At 35.6% G+C, this 23,810-nt stretch overlaps 1 protein-coding gene across 1 annotated transcript; it reads left to right on the forward strand.

Moving 5' to 3' along the window:
• The first annotated feature begins 889 nt into the window (after positions 1–889).
• Positions 890–22,854, forward strand: LOC140775523 (ubiquitin carboxyl-terminal hydrolase 24). The gene is made up of 7 exons (XM_073118875.1): positions 890–1,054; positions 7,274–8,050; positions 8,124–8,311; positions 9,222–9,469; positions 12,169–12,311; positions 21,962–22,138; positions 22,401–22,854. The coding sequence occupies exons 2-7, from the start codon at positions 7,322–7,324 to the stop codon at positions 22,587–22,589; spliced, it is 1,674 nt and encodes a 557-aa protein (XP_072974976.1). The 5' UTR covers positions 890–1,054; positions 7,274–7,321; the 3' UTR covers positions 22,590–22,854.
• The last annotated feature ends 956 nt before the right edge of the window (positions 22,855–23,810 follow it).

Here is a 23,810-nt window from a genome sequence, read left to right on the forward strand (position 1 = left end):
ATATCAAAATTGCTCTTCTCAGTCCATTAAATTTACTTACCGTATCATTTACTTCAAATTTAAAATAATCATTTTCATCCTTTCCCATATTCTCCTATAAAAATACAAGTCTCAAATATTGTAGTTATTATTTAACTATAACAATTTACCTCCCTTTAAATATATAACTGTAGAAGAAAAAAAATATTTCAATCGTCTTAACAATATGGGTAGAAGATTCGTTTTTATTTGAACAATGTGATAATTAATACCATAAGGGCATTACAGTAATCTACACTTTCTCGATTATTTTGGATAGAAAATTAATAATTTTATAAACTTTAAATAAAAATTTAGAGGGGGGACATTATTTTAACCTGTCAACATAGGCCTAAATGTACCTCTATAGTTTTATTTGTGTCAATTTATTTAATTATAATTTAGCTTATAGTGTAATAATTATTATGTTTTAAATATATTTAATCACGCTGAGATAAAGTTGTAAAACATTGAATAAGCTTTTGGACGCATGTAAAATAATATCTATAAAATGTTAGATAAAAATTATGATAAATATATCAAACATATATATATTTTTATTATCTTAAATTTAATTGATATTATTTTAGATGCATTGTAAATTTTATTTAATTATTTATAATTTTATTTTTAATGATGATCTTGTGGTTTAATCAAATACGATGAAAAAAAGTAATAGTAGCCGTATGTGAGGTGAAATGATACAATGAAACTTTGGTAAAGAAAATTTAGGTATAATTATAAGAGGGTAAACTGTAATAATTTCTCAAATGTAGTATAATTTGATTTTAGTCATAACTATAAGTTATTGGGAGGTAATTTGAAATTTACCCTTTTTATTTAACTCGTTAAGTTTATTAGGTGATGTAACAGGGCATCGACTCACTTCCTCTTTCTTCCTGCGCGTGCCCTAGCTGCCTTCTTCCTCTCTCGGCGGGCTTCGACGGATTGATTGGTTCGACGGTGTTCGACGGAATTTTCGTGCGACAAGAGCGTTCTCCTCCATCTACTCTCTCTCTCTCTCTCTCGCGTGCAGGTAAGCTTCTCTCCCTCTCTCTGTTCTTTCCCTCCTCCATCTCATCTCTCTCTCCCTCCTTCCCTCCCTCCCTCCCTCCCTTTCATCTATCTAAACCCTAAACCCTGGTTTCTTTAATTTTTTTCCTTTTCCCTCTCCTCTCTGAATATACGTGGTTGTCATCTCTCTCTCTCTCTCTCTCTCTCTCTCTCTCATCTCTCTCGTTTCCAGTTTTCCCTTTTCCCATAAATCTCTCTGTTTTACTGTTGCTTTGTTAGATTTTGTTATATTCTGTTAGATTGTGGAGATTTATTAGATTGTGGAAATGTTAATCTGTCAGTTACTTAGATAGAATCGTGGAAATGTAGTTAAAAATTTAGAAAGCTATTTGTTGAATGTTGATGTACTATTTGATACTTAGTTATGAAATTTTTATGCTACTAATTACTTATGTAGATAATAGATATGTTGAATGCAATGTTATGTGTTTTTTATCCTAAGTGATTTGTTATCTCTTACTTCTTGCAATTATACATGTATATATTGTCTTATATTATAAATATATATTTTTATCTAATTTAGGATTTGCCATATTCCATGTCCATATCACATCTATATTTTGTATGAGACCAAATTGTAGTTGTGAAGAAATAGGAATGAATGGAGGATAGTAGAAAAATTAGTTCTTAGACTCGATAAAGAAGAGAAAGAAGAGAGAAAGTAAAAGGTTGAGGTACTGCAGGAAGCATTAGTAAAGTAATTACAGAGAGGAACTGAGGTACTATTGAAAAATCAAGGTGATCTTGTAAAATTCAGAAAAAAGAGTGTAAAGGCTGCTCATTTGAAAGTTACTTTGGTGAAGAGAATGATATTCCTGGCTATCTTTTTGATGATTGCAGCATTTACATACCATAAAGTGAGTTATTGCGCTCTCAGATTTTCTATATCTGTGAGAACATTGTTCAGTATAATAACATTATGAAGTTTAGAAACCAATAACATACGAATTTTCTGCTTAAACTGCAGGAAGCACTTGTAAAGTAGCAGAGGAACTGAGATACTGTTGAAAAATCAAGGGTATCTTGTAAAATACAGAAAAAGGACTTTATAAAAACTGCTCAATTAAAAATTACTATTGAACCAACCTGAGAATAGAACTTTCAAATTATTTTGAATCACCGCAAACTAATTCCCTCCTATGCACAGATAATCTTCCTCTTTGGTCTCCCTTAATTTTAGAAACAGACCACATCTAACATTCCTCTTTGGTCTTCCTTAATTGCAGAACATACCATGTTTATAGGATCTCATTCATTATTGTACTTTTTTTATATACATAATGCAATCCTCTCACTAGCCTCACTGAGTTAACATGAGAGCTTTACCAAATCTGCATTATACTCTCCTTTCTGATCGGAGCAAGACAAAACGACTCGATCCTAATGGCTTTTGCTACCTCTATGTCCTCTTCCCTTATTCCCTCCTCCCTACCAACAATAGGCATTCGGTTGGATAATATCAAATTTTTGCTATGGAAGACAAGATTCAAACCTTTCCTACGAGCCTACCAAATGCTCAACTATATGGGGGCACCTCTATTCGTCCACCAGCAACAATCATCTCCGAAAAAGATGATGCTACCACAATGGAGACTAACCCTGCATATGACCTATGGCTTCTTCAGACTAGCTCGCTCTTGGTTGGATCCTTAGCTATGTTGATGACTCCACTATCCCACAGCTCATCGGCATAGACATCTCTCATTAATGCTTGGGACACTCTTGAGCGTCACCACTCTCAACAAAACCAAGCTTGTGTAATGCAACTTCAGACTCAACTACACTAGCTGCAGAAAGGCTCCTTTTCCATGGGGACTACCTCAATCAAGCCAAGATGATCGTAGACAACCTTGCTGCTATTGGTCGATCGATTTTTGATGATAAAGTATTATCTTGACTTCTTCTTAGCCGATACGAACTGGGTCAGATCGAATCGCATCACGCGGACATTGGGTTTGATGGATCGTGTTTATTTATTTTCTAATTGATTCTTATTTATCTTTTATATAACCTTTTAAGATAAGTCTAGTTATGTTATGTAAGCCCTTAAGGCAAGTCTAGTTAAGTCGTATAAGCCACTAAGACAAGTCTAATTAAGTCATGTAAACCACTAAGGCAAGTTTAATTAAGTCATGTAAGCTAATTAGACAATTCTAGTTTGATTAATGTAAACCTTTAGAGTTAATTTTAGTATAACTCATTGTACTCGATCTCTATATATAAAGGGGTTGGGTTGATTTGTTTAATTATCCAATTATCAAGCATTTAGAAATTATCTTAGGGGTAAGAGTAAGATATTTTAGGAGTAGAAGTAAATTAATCGTAGTCGTTTATTTTCGTAAGAGTAAATCTAACTTATAACTCTAATTCTATTTCTAACTCATAGCCACGATCACCTCCACAAATCACCCTACTTTACGGTCGCCCACCATCACTCTTGGCTGTCTGCCACCCTCTGACAACCGTCGCAACGTTGGATAATACTAATATGTCCAATTCTGACTTTATTCTAATATTTTAATTTTATTTTTTCACCTCAACCTCAGAATCACGTGAAAATAAAGTCATTAGATTCGTGGCTTTCGAGGTTTTCTCCCATTAAAATATTATAATTTTTTACATCTAGATCGTTCCAGATCTGGTCCGTAACATTGGCCTTGTTCCAGAATATTCTCCATTCTGTATTGCTCTTAATGCCACTAGTATTTCTCATTCTCTTAAGTCTCTTCATGGTATACTACTCACACAAGAGGTTTCTATTCTCTTGGATCAAGTTACCACCACTGAAGCCATTATTGTTGTTGCCTCTCTATTGGCCAATCTTGCACATCGCTTCTATTGCGATTCATCTAAGAACAATTTTGTTGTTAATTATCCCTTCTCATGTTCTAAGTTCACCAATGGGAACCATAATGGGTAGTAGATCTCGTCTTCATTGACACACTTCAACAACAAACCACATGGTAGCAAAAATAATCGAGGTGTTCAATGTCAAGTCTGCAACTACATTGATCATTCAATACTCACCTGCTACAATCATTTCAATTAGTCCTACTAGCCCAAGATGAACTCAAACATGCAACAACAACCTCAAGCATATCCCACTTTTCTTCCAACACCCAATGCCATGGTGAACAACCATTTGGCATCTAGACTCTGGAGCAACACATTATGTGACATCGGATCTTGCTAATATGTTCCTTCGGTCCAACTACGAGGAATCAAGACAACTCAAAATTGGTGAAGGGTTAGGTTTGGTTAGAGTAACACATTGTGTGACATCGGATCTTGCTAATATGTCCCTTTGGTCCAACTACGAGGGATCAGAACAACTCAAAATTGGTGAAGGGTCAGGTTTGGTTATTTCTCATATGGGTAACTTTCATCTTCGCAATATTCTACATGTTCCCTCTTTCTCTGCAAACCTTCTCTTGGTGGCTCATTTTACTCAAGATAATAATTCTTAATTTTGAAATTTACCTTTCTTTTGTCTTGAAAAGGATCGCCTTTTGGAACTACTCTTCCTGGAGAACTTCGGGTTAGACTTAACTGTCTATCGCCCACTGCTTCTACCATATCTCCACCTACGTTTTTAGCATCATCATCTCATGCCCCAACTCTCTCAACATGGCATAGTCGTATTGGTCATGCTACCATGGACGCTGTTGTGTTCTTGCTGAGTACTTTATTTCTGCTTGTAAGAATAAAGATGACCTCTGAGCTCCTTGTGCCATGAGCAAATGTCATCAACTTCCTTTTAATATTTCAAGTTTCATTTCCTCAAAACCTTTGGACCTTGTTTGCTTTGAGTTCAAGGTCCTCTGGTGAATTGTTCATAGATCCCTAACTTAGTTTAGTAATGAAATTTCTTTTTATCTTTTTTATATCTACTCAAGTTCATTCTTAAAAAAAAATTAAGACTAAAAAATGAGACCAACTAATCAAGTTTAGAGCTTAGCTTCAAATCAAACAAGGCCTTGGGGACCATGGCCTATTGCATCTAAGAATGATTTTCGTTACTATATCTATCTTTTTAGATGATTATTCAAAGTCTTCTTGGTTTTATCCTCTTAAATTACATTTCGATATATGTGATATATTTTTTTACTTTCCTTGCACAAACTTAGAACACACTGAATGCTAAAGTCAAGTTTCTTCAAACAAATAGTGCCAGCGAATCTGTGTCCAAACTTTTTCAATCCATTGTTTTAAATCACGGCATTGGACATCGCATTTCTTGTCCACATACATCCCAGGAAAATGGTTCAGAGGAAAGAAAACATCGCCATATAGTGGAAACTAGTTTTTCTCTTCTTGTCCAATTTGGTGTTCTCATGATGTATTGGAACTTTGCTTTTGAGACAATAGTTTATCTCATTAACCATCTACCGGCCAAAGCACTACAATGGATGTCTCCTTGGGAATTTCTTCTTCATGAACCACCAAACTATATCTCCCTTCATGTCTTCGGCTCCCTTTGTTTCCCTTATCTTTGGCCCTACACCAAGCACAAATTAGAATCACGTTCTACTCCTTGTGTCTTCCTTAGCTACCCATTTGGTTACTCTGGCTATTGCTACCTTGATCTAGTCATTGGCTGTATCTACATATCATGCCATGTCTTCTTTGATAAATAACACTTCCTCTCAAAACTACAACTTCTTCATCCTTTCTGCCCTAGAGATCTAAGTCTAACCCTTATATCACCAAGTTTTCTCCCTCTACGGTAGGTATTATGCTGCCGACTATAAGCTCCAATCATTGAGCTCCATCGGTGCCACTCCCTCCCGTGGATGCACCTATGCCTCTTTCGATAAACCCTCGTACTTGTGTACTTCTTGTTGTAGAAGAGGGAAGTAATCTACCACTAGTGCACTTGAGCGATGGAGATGGTGAATGCTCGAGCGAAGGGTCGGGTACTCACTCAAGTGAAGGCAAATTGCCACCTACAAAGGCCTTCCCAATGCCACTTGTGAACACATGTGAATCCAAAGTCTACTAAAGGAATCATGTATGCTTCCTCTTTCGCCACCTTTTCTATGGTGTGACAACCTATTGATAGTTTACTTTGCAGCCAATCCCATCTTTCATGCTTGCACTAAGCACATCGAGATTGATTACTATTTTGTTCATGAATGTGTCAGCCGCAATCAACTTCAAGTGTGGTTCATTTCTACAGTTGATCAAATTGCAAATATCTTCACAAAAGGGTTGTCTTCTATTCATTTTGCTTATCTCATGTCCAAGCTCATGGTTCGGTCGGATACCATTCGCTTGCCAATATTGAACCAACCTGAGATGACAACTTCCGAATTATTCTAAATCACCGAATTCAAACCAATTCCCTCCTGTGCACAAATAACCATCCTCTTTGGTATCCGTTGATTATAGAAATAGACCAAAGCTAACATTTCTCTTTGGCTTCGTTAATTGTAGAACAGACCATGTTTATAGGATCTCATTCATTATTGTATTCTATATATACATAATACAGTCCCCTCACTAGCCTCATTGAGTTAATGTGAGAGGTTTGCCAAATCTGCATTATACTTTCCTTTAGTTACTTTGGTGAATAGAATGATATTCCTGGCTATATTTTTGATGACTATTTCTGGGAGCATTGCTTTTTAAATTGCCATGCCAAGATCAGGAAATAGATCGTATAATGAGATATTTGAACTCTTGGTATTCATGGTAGGAACAACCATAATTTTAAGACAGCTAAGCTTTTGGATACACAATTAACTGTATTGACTATACAAATGCTGAATGACATCGATGGACTATTAGTCTATTACGTGTCTTAACAAAGTGGATGCTCCATGGCATATAAAAACTGTTGAGCCTAACTGGTGGATGTTCATAGCAAATAGCTTTTGTGCTTGTCTTGCCTCCTATGGTAGTCAGCTTTGAATGCGCCACTAAATACGCTTTGGCAATTCATTATTTAATGCAATTATTGATATGATCTTCATACTTAAATCTGATATTGTTTACATCATTGTTATTGCAGTTCAGCTTTTGTTGCCATGTCAGTCTAATAATATGACTTGCATCCTATGCATCCTATACATTTGTACATTTGTCAGCTGTGTGCTGTCTTCAGAAAAGCATATCACCGTCAGATTTCAAGTTCTCACATGCTCATTTGTGCTCTTGATCTTCTTGACTGTACTTGCAGGTCTTTTTATTTGGGTCCTCCAATGAAGATGAGACTAGGTTATTTCAAATGAAGTCTAGTAAAACTGCTGCCCACCCTCTGGAATATGCAGGGTTGCAGTTTGGGTCATTGGACTTCAGATCTCTAAGTTTACATAAAGGCTCCAGTTCAGACACCAAGCACACTGATTCATCTTTAAGACCAAAAAATACCCAAGCTAAAATTGTTAAGAAAGAAAATAAATGCAAAGATGAAAAAGAAAAAACAAGTGATGATTTACAAAATGGTTGGAGTAATGGAAGCCCCAACAGTTGCATCTCCCCTAATGGTTATATTCCTGAGCCTAAACAAGACAAAGCAGATATAGTTCATCACATATCTGAGAGCAAAAATGGCAGCACAGAATTGGCACGGAGCTCAAAGGTACACAGTCGTGTGGTCCAAAGTACAAAAAACAGGAATGTGGCTGTTGATTCACCATCTGTTGCACCTCCTACAGTTGACATGCCAAAGACATCAAATGACAAAGCACCTCCTACAGTTGACATGCCAAAGACATCAAATGACAAAGCACCTCCTACAGTTGACATGCCAAAGACATCAAATGACAACGCACCTCCTACAGTTGACATGGCAATGACATCAAATGATAAAGCACCTTCTACAAGGAGCATACTTCCACATGGCTTAATAAATACAGGAAATATATGCTTCCTAAATGCTACACTGCAGGCATTACTTTCATGCTCGCCTTTTGTCCAACTTTTGCAAAATCTGAGGAAACGAACTATTCCAAAGGTATTAATCATTTAGCATATTTCAACTACTTCCCTCTTCTTGATTATTGTTCTGACCACTTGTTTCTGATTAGATTGGCTATCCAACACTGAGTGCATTTGTTGAATTTGTCTCCAATTTTGACGTGCCTGAAGACTCAAGCTCAAAGAATAAGGAGAAGGGAGTTCTTGAGTCTGGAAAATCTTTGAATCCTGTCATGTTTGATCTTGTCTTGAGAAACTTTACTCCAGACTTGCCTTCTGGGATATCTGCACGGCCAAGGTGTCTGCTATTCAATTACACTACCCAGCATTATTTTGTCATGATTCATGTACAAGAGGTTTGATACCTCACATTGCCATTCTGTCTGCTGAAATGGCAGTCTATTTTTAATTAGTGAATTTGTAGGTTTAGTAGTTATGGATACAACCAATGGATTCTATAGGGTAAAGTGAAATCCTAAAAGAATTTTTTTCTTGAGAAGTTTCCTCTTTGATGTTTACAGATGCAATGCAGCTAGTGGCAAACTTGACGTGCCACTGTACTCCTTTGTCTTTGGACCTTACTACTATGTAATATCTTGGTTATTTGATTATCATTCTGATGAGACACTGCAAATATATAGTTAAGACTTTGGAAGGATGAATATGATAAAATGGATACTTTAAACAAATGCTTTCTCAGAATTGTTGAGAAGGTTGAGGAAATTTGTGATTTGATGTTGTGAGGTCTCTTGTTGATATGTGGAAAACTTTGCTAATGCTCAGTGAGATTACCAAATTGTTTCAGATGAGGGGAATACCTGTATAAGTTATTGTAGAACTTGCTGTGGAATCCTTAAATTATCAGAGACTTAGATATAAAGTTTTTGATATTTTTTGACCTTGACTATGATTCTCATGGACTGGTTGGCTTTGCAAAATGATCTTACTTTCAGAAATTGGCTGTAGTAAAGGACTTGAGGGGACAAACCTTCAGATTAAGTTCTTTCCTTTTATTTTCTTTCCTTTTGTTTTGTTCATGGGGTCTGAATATGTTGAGTTTATTCTGGGGGCAGTTCTGATGAAAACTGATCCACTGCATCCAAAAGTTTGAATGCTGGCTTCCATAATACATTGCAATTGCTAGCTAATATGGAGTTTTTGTTGTCTTGGACTCTTGTAGCTACACTCTGACATCGGCTTTTTTGCAGACAAGAGGATGCCCAGGAATTTTTAAGTTTCGTCATGGATCGAATGCACGATGAGTTGTTGAAGCTTAATGGCAATTTGTCAGATTTACCAAAAGGGAAGTTACCTCTTATATCATCTTCTGAAGATGATGGATGGGAAACTGTTGGGCCAAAGAATAAGTCTGCAGTCACCAGAACTCAGAGTTTTTTGCCTTCTGAGCTTAGTGAAATTTTTGGAGGCCAACTAAGAAGTGTTGTGAAAGCTAAAGGTAGGTTTATTTGCTCTAGTTTTTAGAGATAGAGACAAAACCAGTTTTTATTTTTCAGCAATTTTTGTGTTATTCTCTAGCCAGTTTGTGGGACCCACCCTCATAAATACAAAGCACCCACCTCTATTAGTCATTGAATTCCGACTCTACCTTTACATGTTAAACCTCTCTCAGTACCATTAATTTGTTTCTTGTGATTAACTTCTAGAACCACAGCATGCTGCCAATCATGGACATGGGCCATTAGGTTGTGCGCCAGGTAGAGAAAATGATCACTTCTCTTGAAAACTGGCTTGTTTAAAGCTTGGGCTTGAAGCTTATTTGAGCTCAGCTATGGTTAGGCTTGGGCTCAGTTTGAATAGGGCTGAGCTGAGCCTAAACAAAATTTCATCTCGAAATTAATTTTGAGTCGAGCTTATGTAGATGCTGGCTCCCTCAGGCTCGTTTGTAACCCTAGTTCCAAGACCATTTATTTTGTGTAATGAGCACTTTTATCAAATTGATTTCTGATAACTTCAATTGACTATGTAGTTGTTAGTTCAAATCTCGTGTCCAGTTGACTTGGTATTTAATGCAATTATGAAACATAATTGCCTTATTTACTGCAGTTATTATGATAATGAATTTATTAGTTGGTACTTTTGATCCAGTTAAATGATCGCTTGTTCTTGCAAGGGGTGTTTGGTTTGTGCATAAGCCTCTCTTATTTGCAAATTAACTCTTCCTTATTTGTAAATAACACCTTAATATCACTCTATGGAAATGTTCTTAAATGTGGTCAATGTGCAAAACTTTAAATTATGCATGTTTTTCTATATCAGGTGAGGGGTTGTGAATTGTGATAAAGTTATCAAACCCCTTTCATTATCAAAATGTGCCACTTATTCGCATTTAAGGCTTATATATCAATCAAATACTACCTTGAAGTTTATCCTTTATGACTTCTGTCATATTAAGCGCGCTCATTAAGCGCTCTTGTTTTCTCTGATTATTGCACCTCGGGTTGAGCTTCTGCCACTTTCTCGGACAACCGTATCTTTGTGTTAATTTAACACTATATGGTCTAGCTATGGAATATCTTTACTCTTTGATGGTAAATAAAGTTTTAGAGCAACCTGGTTACCATACTTGGGCTTGTATGCCTAGACTTATAGCCTCTATTTCCCTTGCCTCAACTTCACAGATAGAATATTAGCAATGTTCTAAGTATCAGTATTGGTACTGTTGTTGGAGAGAACAATGTATTGGCTATATCGAATTATTGATTATTTTGGCTACTGTATCGATCATTCAATTTTAGACTATATTTTAATTACTTTAATTCAACAAAATGATACAAAACATAGAATTTTTTTAAAAGTTGTGGGGTCAATAGAAAAAAAATTTAAGATTACTCACGTAGGATAGTAACAACAAAATACAAAGAGTGACAATACTAAGAGCAATATTGAATTTGGATAGATTAAATAAATTCTTGTGCTCATCACCATCATTACCTCTACAATGGAGGTGGTAGGAAGCCTCCTGCAGTTCAGGCTAACAACTGCCTTTGTAATAAAGGTAGCATATGGAGTGAAGGAAGAAAAGAGCAACAAGAAAGGGAAAAGAGAGAAAATAGGAAAGAAACATAACATATGGCGCTGGAGACTTCAAAAGACCAACAATTGATGTCTCAAGTTATATTCATGTTAGATGAAACTTATGATGCGATTCATGTATAATCTGTATAAATTCATTATTAAATTTTGTTTTACGATGGATATCAGGACAATGTATTCGATACTAGATCAATACAGTCCATACTGAATCAAAACCAAGGAAAAAGTGGTCTTGACCTCAGTTTTAGATCGGTAAGGGCCGATACCGATGCATTTCAATATTGACCAATACTTTGAATCATGAGTTATATTAGTTATATGAATGGGCCGATACTTTGAAGTTTGAACCATGAATATACTATGACAAACTTTGGTTACTTAACTAGAAGATGCACCATGAATAATTGATTTCCCTAATATTTCTGAACATGTCAACACTTGAATTTTCTTCCTCTGAGAGGAACTTGCTTGGTTAAGGTCAATTGTTTTAACATGTGATGCTCAAAATTCATGCTCCTGTCCTTTTTGACCATGATGATACATTTTTATGATTCAGTTGGTTCTGCTTCACAACAACATTATCTTGAAAAAAAAATGATACTTCCTAACTTTATATCTATTTATCCTCAAGACTACCTCATAACTTATAATGGTGTCAATATCCATGAACGGGTTCATGATAGATATTTCTATTACCACCATCATCTAATAGTACACATTGAATACCTGAGTGATGATAAAACTGCCTTTAAAATTAAGAAGGTTCATAAAGAGATTCAACAAATTTATTTCCTAGCCTAGTCAAATTTTGGCAATATATGGATCTGCCTTGTAACTTACAAGATAGTTGTTAAGAAGGGATCTTCACCACACAAGTTCATTCGCCAGCTTACAACACCAATTAGTAACCTTTAGAGCTCTCTGGAACTGTAGAGTCTGAGGGAAGGGGAAATATCTTTTTATCTAGAAGTCTTATGTCTATTGATGTGGTAGAAGTCAGATAAGTAGGATATAATAAAAGGCATATTTTTATGCAAAACATTTTGTGAGAGTAGTTCCTGACGACAAATATCTCAATCACTGAAATGTTTTTTGGTGCAGGCAACAAGGCTTCGGCCACAGTTCAGCCTTTCCTTTTGCTACATCTTGACATCTTGCCTGAAACTGTCCAAACTATTGAAGATGCACTCCATATATTCTCTGCCCCAGAAACTCTTGAAGGATACAAAACATCAGCTGGGAAGGTATCATTTGATTTTGATTTACATTCATCTTAATGAGCCATAAATAAATACTAGTTTCAAATCTTGATCTATTATTAGTTAACTTGATCAATGATCTGCTATTTCTGGAAATTGGTTGTAATGTGAATTCACTTCTCTTAAATGATGTAATGGCGACATTCTTGATTACTGGAACATAATTTATAAAGTTAGATCGCTTTTGCACAGTTTCGAGTTATACTTAGATATTTGACTGCAATTGGTTTCTCTTAAGGTCTAGAGACACAAACTGTGTGAAAGTTTACATAACTAAGAAACTTTATTCTCATGTTTCTTCCTCTTAGATCTAAATTCAAGCACTGATGGTGTAAAGGTTTATGAACGCTAGGTTTAGTTGTCTATACATTGTCTTAACTAGTTTCTCTCTTCATCTGCATTTGAAGTTCTTTGTAGTACACTGCTTCAATGATCTTCTCGCAAACAAGCATTTACTGACTGATTTAAGCTGACATGACGGCCCTAGAGATATTGATGATGTGACATCAACTTCTAATTAGATTAGTTACTTGTTTTATTTGAACAATCATAATATTCGCCTAATATGCGTGAGAATGAACGCACCATTTTGTTTGGCCATTGGATTGGTTAATAGACTAGGTAGTCAATTTGGGCTAGGTTAAGTTAGGTTAGTGGGCTGCCTAAACTATTTGGGAATCCTCTAGAAAACTCTGGTCTTTTCTCAACTTTTGGACTTTTCTTCTTTAACTTCTCTCTTTGAACTTCCCAAAAAAACCTTTGAACCTCCCAACCTAATTCCTTACTTTCTCAACTTTCGAACCTCTCAAAAACAGACCTTTGGCCTCCCCTTTCTTTTGATAAACCCCATGCAGCCCTAGTGGAGGATCATCTTTAAAAGGTATCTAATATTTGTCTTCTTCACAAGTTCATATAAACCTCTCATCTACTTTACTCCCTCCCACAATCCTCTATGAGTTTCCACCCTTTACCCTCCTCTCTACAAAATCCTCTTATAACTCTTGTGGGGTTCTTGTTAATCTAACTTATTATTCTGCTTCTGTTCCATGTATTTGTTGTTGTCTTGAGAGATTTCCAGCACTATAATGAGGACTATTGGTGCCCGAGGTGAAGTCAGAGGTAAGGCTTAAGGTTACACACTTTCCATCATATCGGGTGAGACCCAACCTATCTTTTGCCCACTTCGATCAGCTAAAGTCTAGTAATTGATCTATTGTTCCCTTTGACCATATCTTTTGTCATGAATTTCAGACTTGCTAGTTTGTTAAGTTTGAGCTGAACTGAATCTAATCTTGCTTATTCTTAATAGAAAATCTTATGATCATCTACTGTTTTTATTATTTATGTTGCTGAATTTATGTGGCCTATATTTGACCACATGTTCTCTAATATTTGACAAAATTGGGTTGCATTTAATTGGTAGGGTTACTTATATTTTGACTCTCTCAACTATCGTCCCCTTTCGTCCCCTTTAAAAGAAATGGACACATACACCCCTGAATTATCTAATTGTATAAATCACCTCTGTCAATATTTTATTAAAAATTTGATGCAAATAATCTTAAAGATTTAACTAAATAAATGGACAAAAAACCCTTGCTTTTCTATAAATTTGATGCAAATATTCTTCTCCTTTAGTGGTCTCTATAACAACTTCTTCAAATATTAATCTCTAAATCGATCTTCTATAATTACTTCACAATCTATTTATATTAGGGGAGTATTAAGAGGAGAAAAAAGCAAGTGCATTTTTGTCTATCTAATTAGCCAGCCAATTTTTTCATATTTTTTTCTAACAGAATTTCTAATAGAGGGTGCTTAATTAGGGGTTTATGTTTTTACTATTTTTCTTGAGGGGGTGAAAGTGATACAAAGTGATAGTTGAGAGGGCTAGCTAAAATGTAATTAGCCTTATTTAGTAATCGAAGCAAATTCTATCCTTGGGCTTGCTTCTTGTAGACATAGGTTGCATGCGATAGTACTTGTTTCCAATTAAATTGTATAACAGTCATCGGTCCTACATCTAAGTTTCTTACCGATCTAAAGGACAATTTTCTTAGCCCATAAACAATGTGTTAAAGCAGATCAGCTCTTGCGTGAGGCCTAGACTAGACTCAAGCATACATTGGATTGTGGGTGAGTTAAATCTTAGCCTTAGACTAATTGGTCGAGCACAAATCAACGTGCTACATTGTGTTACACTTGGTCGAGCCATGGCCTCCTCCACAAGTCTTGTGCTCTTGGACTCAGCTCGGATGTTGATGGGAATGATTCAACAAATTTGAAAGATTTGGAAACCACCATGGACACCTTGAGGGACAAGGTGATCGGAAGCGTGGTGGATTGATACGAACCGGATCAGATCGAATCATATCAAAGGGAGATTAGGCTCGATGGATTGAGTCTAATTGTCTTATTTGGTTATTTGTTTTAGTTAGAGTCTTAGTAGGTTAAGATTTTATTTAATTAGTTAAATCTAGCTCTGCGCAATTTCGAGAAAATATTCGTAGAATATTCTATACATATCCAAATAATATCAAACCAGTTGGATAAAGTCGCCAACCTCTAGATTTACAATTTTGATATTCATGACTTCTCCAGATTCAGAATCTATCTGCGACAAAACGAAAGCATGCATATTCATATACCTAGAACCTTTTTCATTGCCTGAATGATATCATTCAGTAGGTATATAGGACAGTTCAAGATCATGTGAGAAAATGTGTGGTACAAACTCCAACATAGATAATGTTAGAGAAGATGTTACTTTGCTACAATAACAAGTGGCACAACTACGAAATGGAGTGGATCAAATTCTGTGACATTTGGGGAAATCCAAGTTCAACCACCATGACAAAACCATCCTAGGGCTCAGACCGGAAAGGGTAGGTAATCCAAATGAGAGTAACAATAGTAAACTAGAGGATGACTCTAAGGATAAGAGACAATGGACGAGACAATGATAGGAATCCTAGATCTACACATAGGTAGGATCATGGCATCAAAATTGACACAGGAGAGTTTGAGTGTAAACTTCTACTTGATGAACGTTTTGATTCAGTTGATAAAATTGACCAATTTTTTGAATGGAAAGAAATTCCAGATGATAAAAGAGTAAAATTTGTTAGCCTAAAACTGAAATATCATTATATGGTGGAAAGAAGTCCAAATAGATAGGGTTAGAATGGTAAAAAAGAAATAAACTCTTGGCTTAGGATGAAAGACAAAACTTCGAGGGAAATTTCTTCCTAGTGATTACGAAGAAACTTTATTTCAAAAACTTCATCTGCGCCAAGGGTCTAGAACTATCCAGGAATATGCTGAGGAATTTTATACTCTTCTTGCATTAAACAATCTTCAAGAAGATAAGGATCAAAAGACCACTCTTATGTTGCCGGACTTTGTCAATCAATCTGAGGTGAGTTGACCATGTGTGACTCATTGCGTCTAAAGACAGCCTATAGCAAAGCCCTCAATGCTGAGGCAAAACTTAGAAGTCTAGGAGTGCACAAACTTGAATAGGAGAAGAGTTCCACGAGTTCTGCGTGAAGAATTCAAGTTCTTGGGAGAGCATCAAATCAAACCAACACCACTTTGCCTCGTAAACAAAATTCTGATACAAATGCTAAAAAAAGAGGTGTTTTTAGGGCCTCTCCCATCTTTCATTTGTTTTATAATTAGATAGCCTGAGCACCGATCTTCAGACTGTCATTTGAGAAAATTTATACCTCAAGCTAACTTAAAATTAACAAGATGAAAATGCAGATGAATGAGGAGAGGAGAGCGATGATGAGGATGATGAGAAAATTAATATCCTCGTAGAAGATGCTGTTGGGCATGTAGGAGACCAATTTCTGGTCATGCATCAGATCATATTAAACTTGAAAGCATCATCTGAGGACTTATGGCTTAGGCGTAGTCTTTCCCGCACCACATGCACCTCAAATGGGAAACTATGTTCCATCGTCATTGACAACAAAAGACCTGAGAACTTTATGTCACAAGAAATGGTGGACAAGCTTAAACTATAATCTGAGAAAGTGAACAATCTCTAAAATAGAACGATTTTAAGGTTGGGGGTGAGATCCAGGTGACTAGTTGATTTCTTTAAGATCCAAAAGTTTAGTTCCAATCTACTCGGTCAATTTTGGCTCTATGTCCGGTTGTGTGTGGTATGTTTGTGATTCGTACAAATGGAAGGCATCGTGTACGTTAACCTTCCTTTATTGGGCTGGGCCATTCCATCAAAGATTTTAGAAGGGGCCCAATCTTGTATTTGATGGTCGGCGTGGCAATAGCTTCGCTTCGTAGACTGGTTTCCCAGCCGTTGCGAAGACTTTGTGAGAACAGCGACTCTGTTGGAAAGTCATATAAGGATGAAGTTTAGTGTGTTGTTGTCGTCTTTATGGAGGTGTCTCATATCCCATTGGGTCGCCTATGGTAATATAACAAAAAGATGTCATGATGGTGAAAAGAACGCTTACACATTTACTAAGGACAATGTGATAATCATTTTACATCCTCAAAGAATTACACCGAATCCTTGATTACCAGATTTTGAATCCTTAAACAAGAAATAATTCTGAACTGATGATTCTTGAGAAAATATCTTTCCAAGAACATATGATAGAATCACCCACAGTTTTTCCCCTTACAAGTGAAGAACTTCCTAGGATCGAGCTTGCCATATTTGCCTCATTATCAGATAAGTGCATTTGAGCATGAAGAACTACAGCCACATGTTATTGATTTGTTGGCAAATGGGTAAATTAGGGAAGTCTAAGTCTAGTTGTGGTACCCACTCTATTGACACCAAAGAAACATAGGTTTTTAGAGAATGTGTATTGATAGTCATGCTATTAATAAGATTACTATCAAGTATAGTTTCTTATACCTAGGTCTGATGACATGTGAGATATGTTGAATGGCGCAAAAATCTTTTTCAAACTAGATCTCAGAAGCAGATATCTTCAAATCAGACTCGGGGATGAATGGTGAACATCTTTCAAGACTAGGGAAGGATTATATGAATGACTTATTATGCCCTTTGGCCTGTCAAATGCCTCTTGTACCTTAATGCACATAACGAATCAAATCCTCTTGACTTCTCATTGGAAAGTTTGTTGTCGTATATTTAGACCACATCTTGATGTACAACACTCGTTCTCAAGACCACCTAAATCACTTGAGAGAAATACTCCACACCTTAAGAACAAATCAATTACATATCAAGCTAAAAAAATATATTTTTCTGACTGATAGTCTCATCTTCCTTGGATACATTGTGTCAGCAGAAGGTATCAAGGTTGATCCTGCTAAGAAGTTAATAAAAAATGGCCAACTCCGAAAACAATCACTGATGTTTGAAGTTACATGGACGTTTCTTAGTACTCTGAAATTATGGGCAGTTGTTCTGTGCCATCCTATTTGTTTCCAAAATGCCAGGCAACCTAGGCAGTCAATTCGGGCCTGCAGTTGTTCCAAGGCCTCACACAAGACCTTGGAAGGTTAAATTGTTACTTTCGTGGGGTACTCTGAGAGAACCAATTCTTACTAAACCCTCTATTCATGGGCCTCCCAAGAAGAACTAACTGTAATAAAAACCCTTCTAACCTGGGTACAAGGAACCAAAGTTTAGATGGGTCCTGTGGGGCCACCAAGTAATTTAGGTATGTTAAACCCCAGAAAGATATGAAGTCCCTCAATAACTGATCTATTAGATGGCATCTCTTTCTCAGTTTTGTACCTAATCAATCTCTCTTCTCTCTCCTTGAAATCCTTGGCAATACTTCCATTTCATTATATTTCAATTCAACTTGAAAATTATCTTGCTTATCAAGTAACCCAATTTATTTCTAAAATGTTCCAACAATAAGATTTTGGACCTCTAGAGAACCATCAATTATTCATTTTCCAAAGTCCAAATTGGTTGTTATTATGACAGTATAATTTTCTCTAGGATTCTCCTTTATTCTACACCAATGTTGAACTTCTAGTATCATTTGTAGAATACGTAGATTCAAATATGGCATTTCAATGAAATAAATTAGAAATATACTCTTTAGAGAAGGTTCCTTGAATTACATGATTTTTAGAATGATATGGTCTTAATATAAAATGTTCAACATATTACGTCTGTGAAACATGGATATGGATAAGGGATACGAAGATACGAATACAGGGGTACAATAAATTCTTAAAAGTAGGATATGGATACGGCATGAATACGCTAATAAATAAATAAATAATATATTTTTAATTTGTTGTCAACCATATAACATATGGTAAAAAATGATTATCTCATAAATGATAATATAAAAGGAAAGAAAGCTACATATTTAATATCTATAATCCTAAAACTTTAGAATAATATTATAATAGAAATTGAAATGAAAGTTAAAATGTTAGTGAAACATTGAAACCTAATTCAACTATTAGTGTACAACTAATTCAGATCTTTAAATAGATTTCAAGTTATATGTTTAATTCATTATCAAATAAACAAAGTCTTAAAGTGTTATGAAGGATTCGACAATCGTATATATATATAAAGTATATGTTTTATATCATCTTTTAGCACACAAAGAAAAAAGAAAAAGGATTGGATGATCAAGAAATGTATCGGAGCCGTATCGGAAAATTAAATTAATTTTTTTAATTCGGATACTCCTTTGGCTGTATCCGATAGGTATTGGATACCGGTATGAATATCCGTGGTTTATAGTATTACGTACATTGGTAATGATCTTTCTTAAGCTAATATATTGGAATATATTTGGCTGGTTACTTTAGGGTTGCAGAACATAAATGGCAAGGACTTTTGATTCTTCCCTTGTCAATTATCTTGCGATATCACTTCGTATTTTTTTCCCTTTTAATAATTCATGTTTGGTTAGGTAGCCAGAGATATTGAGCAAGTAGTTGTATTATTGTCCATTATACCAAGTTGCTCACTGGTCCACCAATATTTTCACCCTAAAAATGGCCAAGTGTGAGAATTGTATGACAATAAATTCTTACAAGTTGTTGGACCTTCTTTGTGAAAAAGCCTGACATTATTTAGGTTGTCTAGTTAGGTTTTGTTTACCATCACGCTAGAGAAATTGCGATCCTCCTCTTATCAAACAATCTTTGGGCATGTGGGCCTCTAATATCTACTTAATAATTACACATGACAAATGTTAAGAGAATTTGAATGTTTAAATAATTTTGCTATCAATTAGTAATATGTAGAAATTAATGAAGAAACTAGATTGCCATCATACATGAAGGAACATGTATGCCTTATTTGCAAATACTAACATACAAAGAAAGACATACTTCCATGCTCTCATTGTATTTGCATTAGATACTTCTAATATACTTCTTGGATACTTTTGAGCAAGGTTCTCAATATCGGATTGGGATCGATATCGATATCGGTTATCCGGAAAAATGATCCGTATCAGCCGCTCGTATCAGATCGGACTATTTTTTTAATTGTGTAAAATTTTAAATATTATTTAAAAATGTAGAAATTTTTTTAAGAATTTAGAAAAAATGAGAGGAAAATAAGAAAATAAAAATTACTCGCATATGAAGCTTGAAAACTTAAAAAATGTATTAACCTACTTAAAATTTAAAATTTTGATGAATTCGGGCCTGTAGTTGTTCCAAGGCCCTCTTCCTCTCAAAATTTAAGACTTACTTAAAAATTACTCACATAGACAAGGTTCGTATTTTTTCATTATTCCCCCCCCCTCCCTCACCCCTCCTCTCTCCCTTCTCCCTCTCTCTATGCTCCCAGCAACTGGTGTTGGATATGCTGCTTTACTGCAGCAGTAACAGTAGAAGTCATCGGATCTACTCGGTGCAGGAAGACAAAGGGAATGGGAATGAGAGGAATTAAAAACCTAAAAAAAAAAAACTCATTCGAGGTCGTCGGAGGTTGAGGTCGTCGGAGACTTATTCGGTCGCTCGTGGAAGAAGGGAGAAAGAAGAGAAAAAGAGAAAAAGAAAGAGAGAAAAGAGAGGCAGGTGGAGGGGTGGGGTCTGGGTCGGATCCCACCCGTCCTGGCCAGTTTCAGGCGAGATTGGCTGATACGGCTGATCCTGATCCATTTTGGCAGATCCCACTCGGGCTCGGCCGAAATTGAGAACTATGCTTTTGAGCTTACTATCTTTATGGGCCGATCCCGATTCATTTTGGCAGATCCCAATCGGTATCGGCTGAAATTGAGAACTATCCTTTCGAGATTACTATCTTTATGAGTCAAATTTGAGGAGACTATTAACTTTCATCTTTCATTTCTTATTAGATCTGGTAGAAGGTTTCTTTTTAGAAAAGGGTTGTGTTCACTTATTTATGAGAGGAATTCGCTTGCTTATTTGCATCTTAATTGATACCATACTATGAAATATACATGACTTATTATGAATGGCAGTTCTTGTTAATGGATAAATTGGTTCTCCCTTATATAAACTACTATACACAACAATAATATATAATTCCTCTACTAAGAAAATAAAATTACCACGAGTTCACTAATAGATATATGTGTAGACATAAATATATACATATATGAGCTACGTATGCTAAGCATATTGTATCTTTATTTTTCAAGATTTGCCATATCGGTGTATTGTATCTGTGTCCATGCTTCATAGCTAATATATTTGATATTCTTTTAATATTTCTGTTGATATTTGTTAATCTGCAGTAGAGAAATCAGGTTAAATAGGTATTATATTATAAGTTGAACAAATTAATATAGTTTACTTACCAGATAAGATACTTTATCAAATAACTTATTCTGAATCTCCTAAACAATGAAATCAATCAACTCTCTTTGTTTTCTTTATTTACTTCCTTTCTCCCATTTGAGCCTGCATTAACTGAATGGAAACTATGAGTGATGAATTAGCAGTGAACTTATCAGAGAATGAACTACAATTTGAGCTTGAGTTGAAATGAAGACATTTCTTTTGCTGTCTATAATTTAAATTGTTTACTTGTCAGAGAATGAACTACAATTTGAGCTTGAGTTGAAGTGAAGACATTTCTTTTGCTGTCCATAATTTAAATTCTTCTCACAGTGGGGTTGGTTAGGGCATTTTTCAAAAATTTTAAGTGAACAAGAAAGGCTCATAGAATTCCTTTCTTTTTTTCCTAACATCTGCCTAGGATTTTGAAAATCCCGTGGTAAAGCATCACCTCCTGAAGAAGGCAAAATCAATCAAAAGAAGAGCTTGTCATATAATCTATGAGGCAAACTGGCGGAAAAAGATATTTACCTTGGTGATTGTTTTTGTCTTATATGCAACCAGGGAACAACCATCTTGAGGTTCTTTATGTATACAAAGGATTCCAGAGAAAGGGAATATTGATAACATCGGATATTGGTAGTTATCTTAGTTGCTTGCATAAATGTGTAAGAAAATGACAATCCCTTCCTAGACATCGTCAAAATTTTCCTCTTAATGAACAACCTGAGGCTTGTGCCACATACATATTTTCATTAAAATACCTATTCAGCATTGTTTTTTTTTTCCATATTTCCTTAATGAATGATGATCTGGGAATGGAAATGGTGAAAGAGTCGTGGTAAGTTGCTTTCTGTTTGGTTCTAATAAATGGAAACACATCTATTTTGCAGGCTGGGGTGGTAAGCGCTAGCAAATCAGTCAAGATACAGACACTATCGAAGATAATGATACTGCACTTGATGCGGTTTAGTTATGGCAGTAAAGGAAGCACTAAACTGCATAAGCCTGTTCACTTCCCTCTTGAACTGGTTCTCGGCCGGGAGTTGCTTGTCTCTCCATCGTCAGAGGTGAGATTTTCACTGCAGATATCTTGTTAATTTTTTGTCACTGCAATTCAAAGTCTGGAAGGAATGTTGAAAATTCTTTGCTTCTAGTTCAGCCTTTTATAATTCTATGTAATTTTCCAAATTTTATCTCGGCTCATGGATCAGTTTTGGATAATGAATCTGACCGGACAGTAAGTTGTAGATACAAAGGATTTGTTTTATGTGCTATTGTAGAACCTCAATTTCTGGCATATCGTGGATGTTTTCGTCTATTTTTGTGCAGAGTAGGAGATATGAGCTTGTCGCCACCATCACTCACCACGGTAGAGAGCCCTCCAAGGGACACTATACTGCTGATGCTAGGTATTCTGGTGGTCAATGGCTTCGGTATGATGACTCATCTGTCACGGTCGTGAGTACAACCAAAGTCTTGCATGACCAGGCATATGTTTTATTTTATAAACAAGTATAGGTGTGAGACATTCCGTCATAATTATTTGTAGCTGCTCCTATCTTCTTACATGTATTATTTGCTGATCGACACGTTATGGTGCTGCTAAGAGCATGTATAAAGTTATTCAATTTTGGTACTTTTTCTTTAAATTTTGGGCTCCTTGTTCTATGTCATGGTGGAAGCTAACTTTTGTCAAACCATTTTGGAGATGCTGTAAATTGCGGGTGATGTATGAAGTTAAAGGTACTTCCTAATGTAATCAGTTTGGGCCTTGTCATACTAATTTGTATGGATCTGCTCGCCCTGTCAAACTGTCTCTTAGAAAACATTTTCTCCCCCAAAATATCAAAATCTTACTTCCGAAACCCCTCGTCCTCGTCAAAATCTGACGACAATCGTTGATCTTCTCCGGTGATCTTTTTTCTGGTGGTAATCGTTGATAGTACTTCTCTAAGTACTTCTCCAAAAGACTAAGGGTTCATTGATCGCTCTTCTCATTGTTTCTCTACACTGGCAAAGCCTAATTCCAAAAGGCTAAGTAAAGAAGTAGGATTGGGGAAGAAGGGTGATTTAGGTATTTACGTTTTTTTTTTTAGAATAATAGAATATTCTCAATCCTATTAGTTATTGTCAGGTTAAGTTTAACTGAGTGTTTTTGAGGATTAAATCAATAATATAGGAGTAGAATACATAAATATTGATAAGGTAGGATGTAAATGATAATGAAAATAAAAACAAGGTGTTTTTTTTTATCAATTTTGCAAAATATTATATCTTATAAGGCTAATGGGTCTCAACAAATCTATTTTAGTTGGCTTTCACAGAAACATATTTATGTAGTGGTATCTATTTTATAAGATATCTGTTGTAGGATTAAAATATTATTATGAACTAGATCTACAACGATTTGAATGTAAGAAAATTATAATATTTTTTATAGATGGTAGCCTCATAATTTATGGATCTAATGGCTTTGTTTCATGTGAATTTGAGGTTAGGTGAAAAATTAAAAAATAAAACATTAGATGAAGGTCAAATCTAGACAGATTAGTAAAAATATCTGATGTTGAGGTGATCATTGGAGGGTGGTGATGGACGACTGTAAGGTAGGTGGCTGGCTCGTAGGGGAAGATGATGGTTACGATTTGGTAGCTTGGAAGGGATATAGGATTAATATCTAACTGCTATGAAGTACAAGCTCAAATAAAAAGTAGCTAACTCAATATTCATTTTACGATA

The sequence above is a fragment of the Typha angustifolia genome, chromosome 14 (genome assembly GCF_048772165.1).
Source record: "Typha angustifolia cultivar Huaian chromosome 14, ASM4877216v1, whole genome shotgun sequence".
In the NCBI taxonomy this organism is placed as follows: domain Eukaryota; kingdom Viridiplantae; phylum Streptophyta; class Magnoliopsida; order Poales; family Typhaceae; genus Typha; species Typha angustifolia.

What these genes read in the sequence shown, in the direction of transcription:
- LOC140775523 (XM_073118875.1), top strand. Translation starts at nt 7,322, where the DNA reads ATGAAGTCTAGTAAAACTGCTGCCCACCCTCTGGAATATGCAGGGTTG. An exon ending in GGAAACGAACTATTCCAAAG is followed by an intron (nt 8,051 to 8,123) that starts GTATTAATCATT and finishes GTTTCTGATTAG; the next exon opens with ATTGGCTATCCAACACTGAG. An exon ending in ACAAAACATCAGCTGGGAAG is followed by an intron (nt 12,312 to 21,961) that starts GTATCATTTGAT and finishes TCTATTTTGCAG; the next exon opens with GCTGGGGTGGTAAGCGCTAG.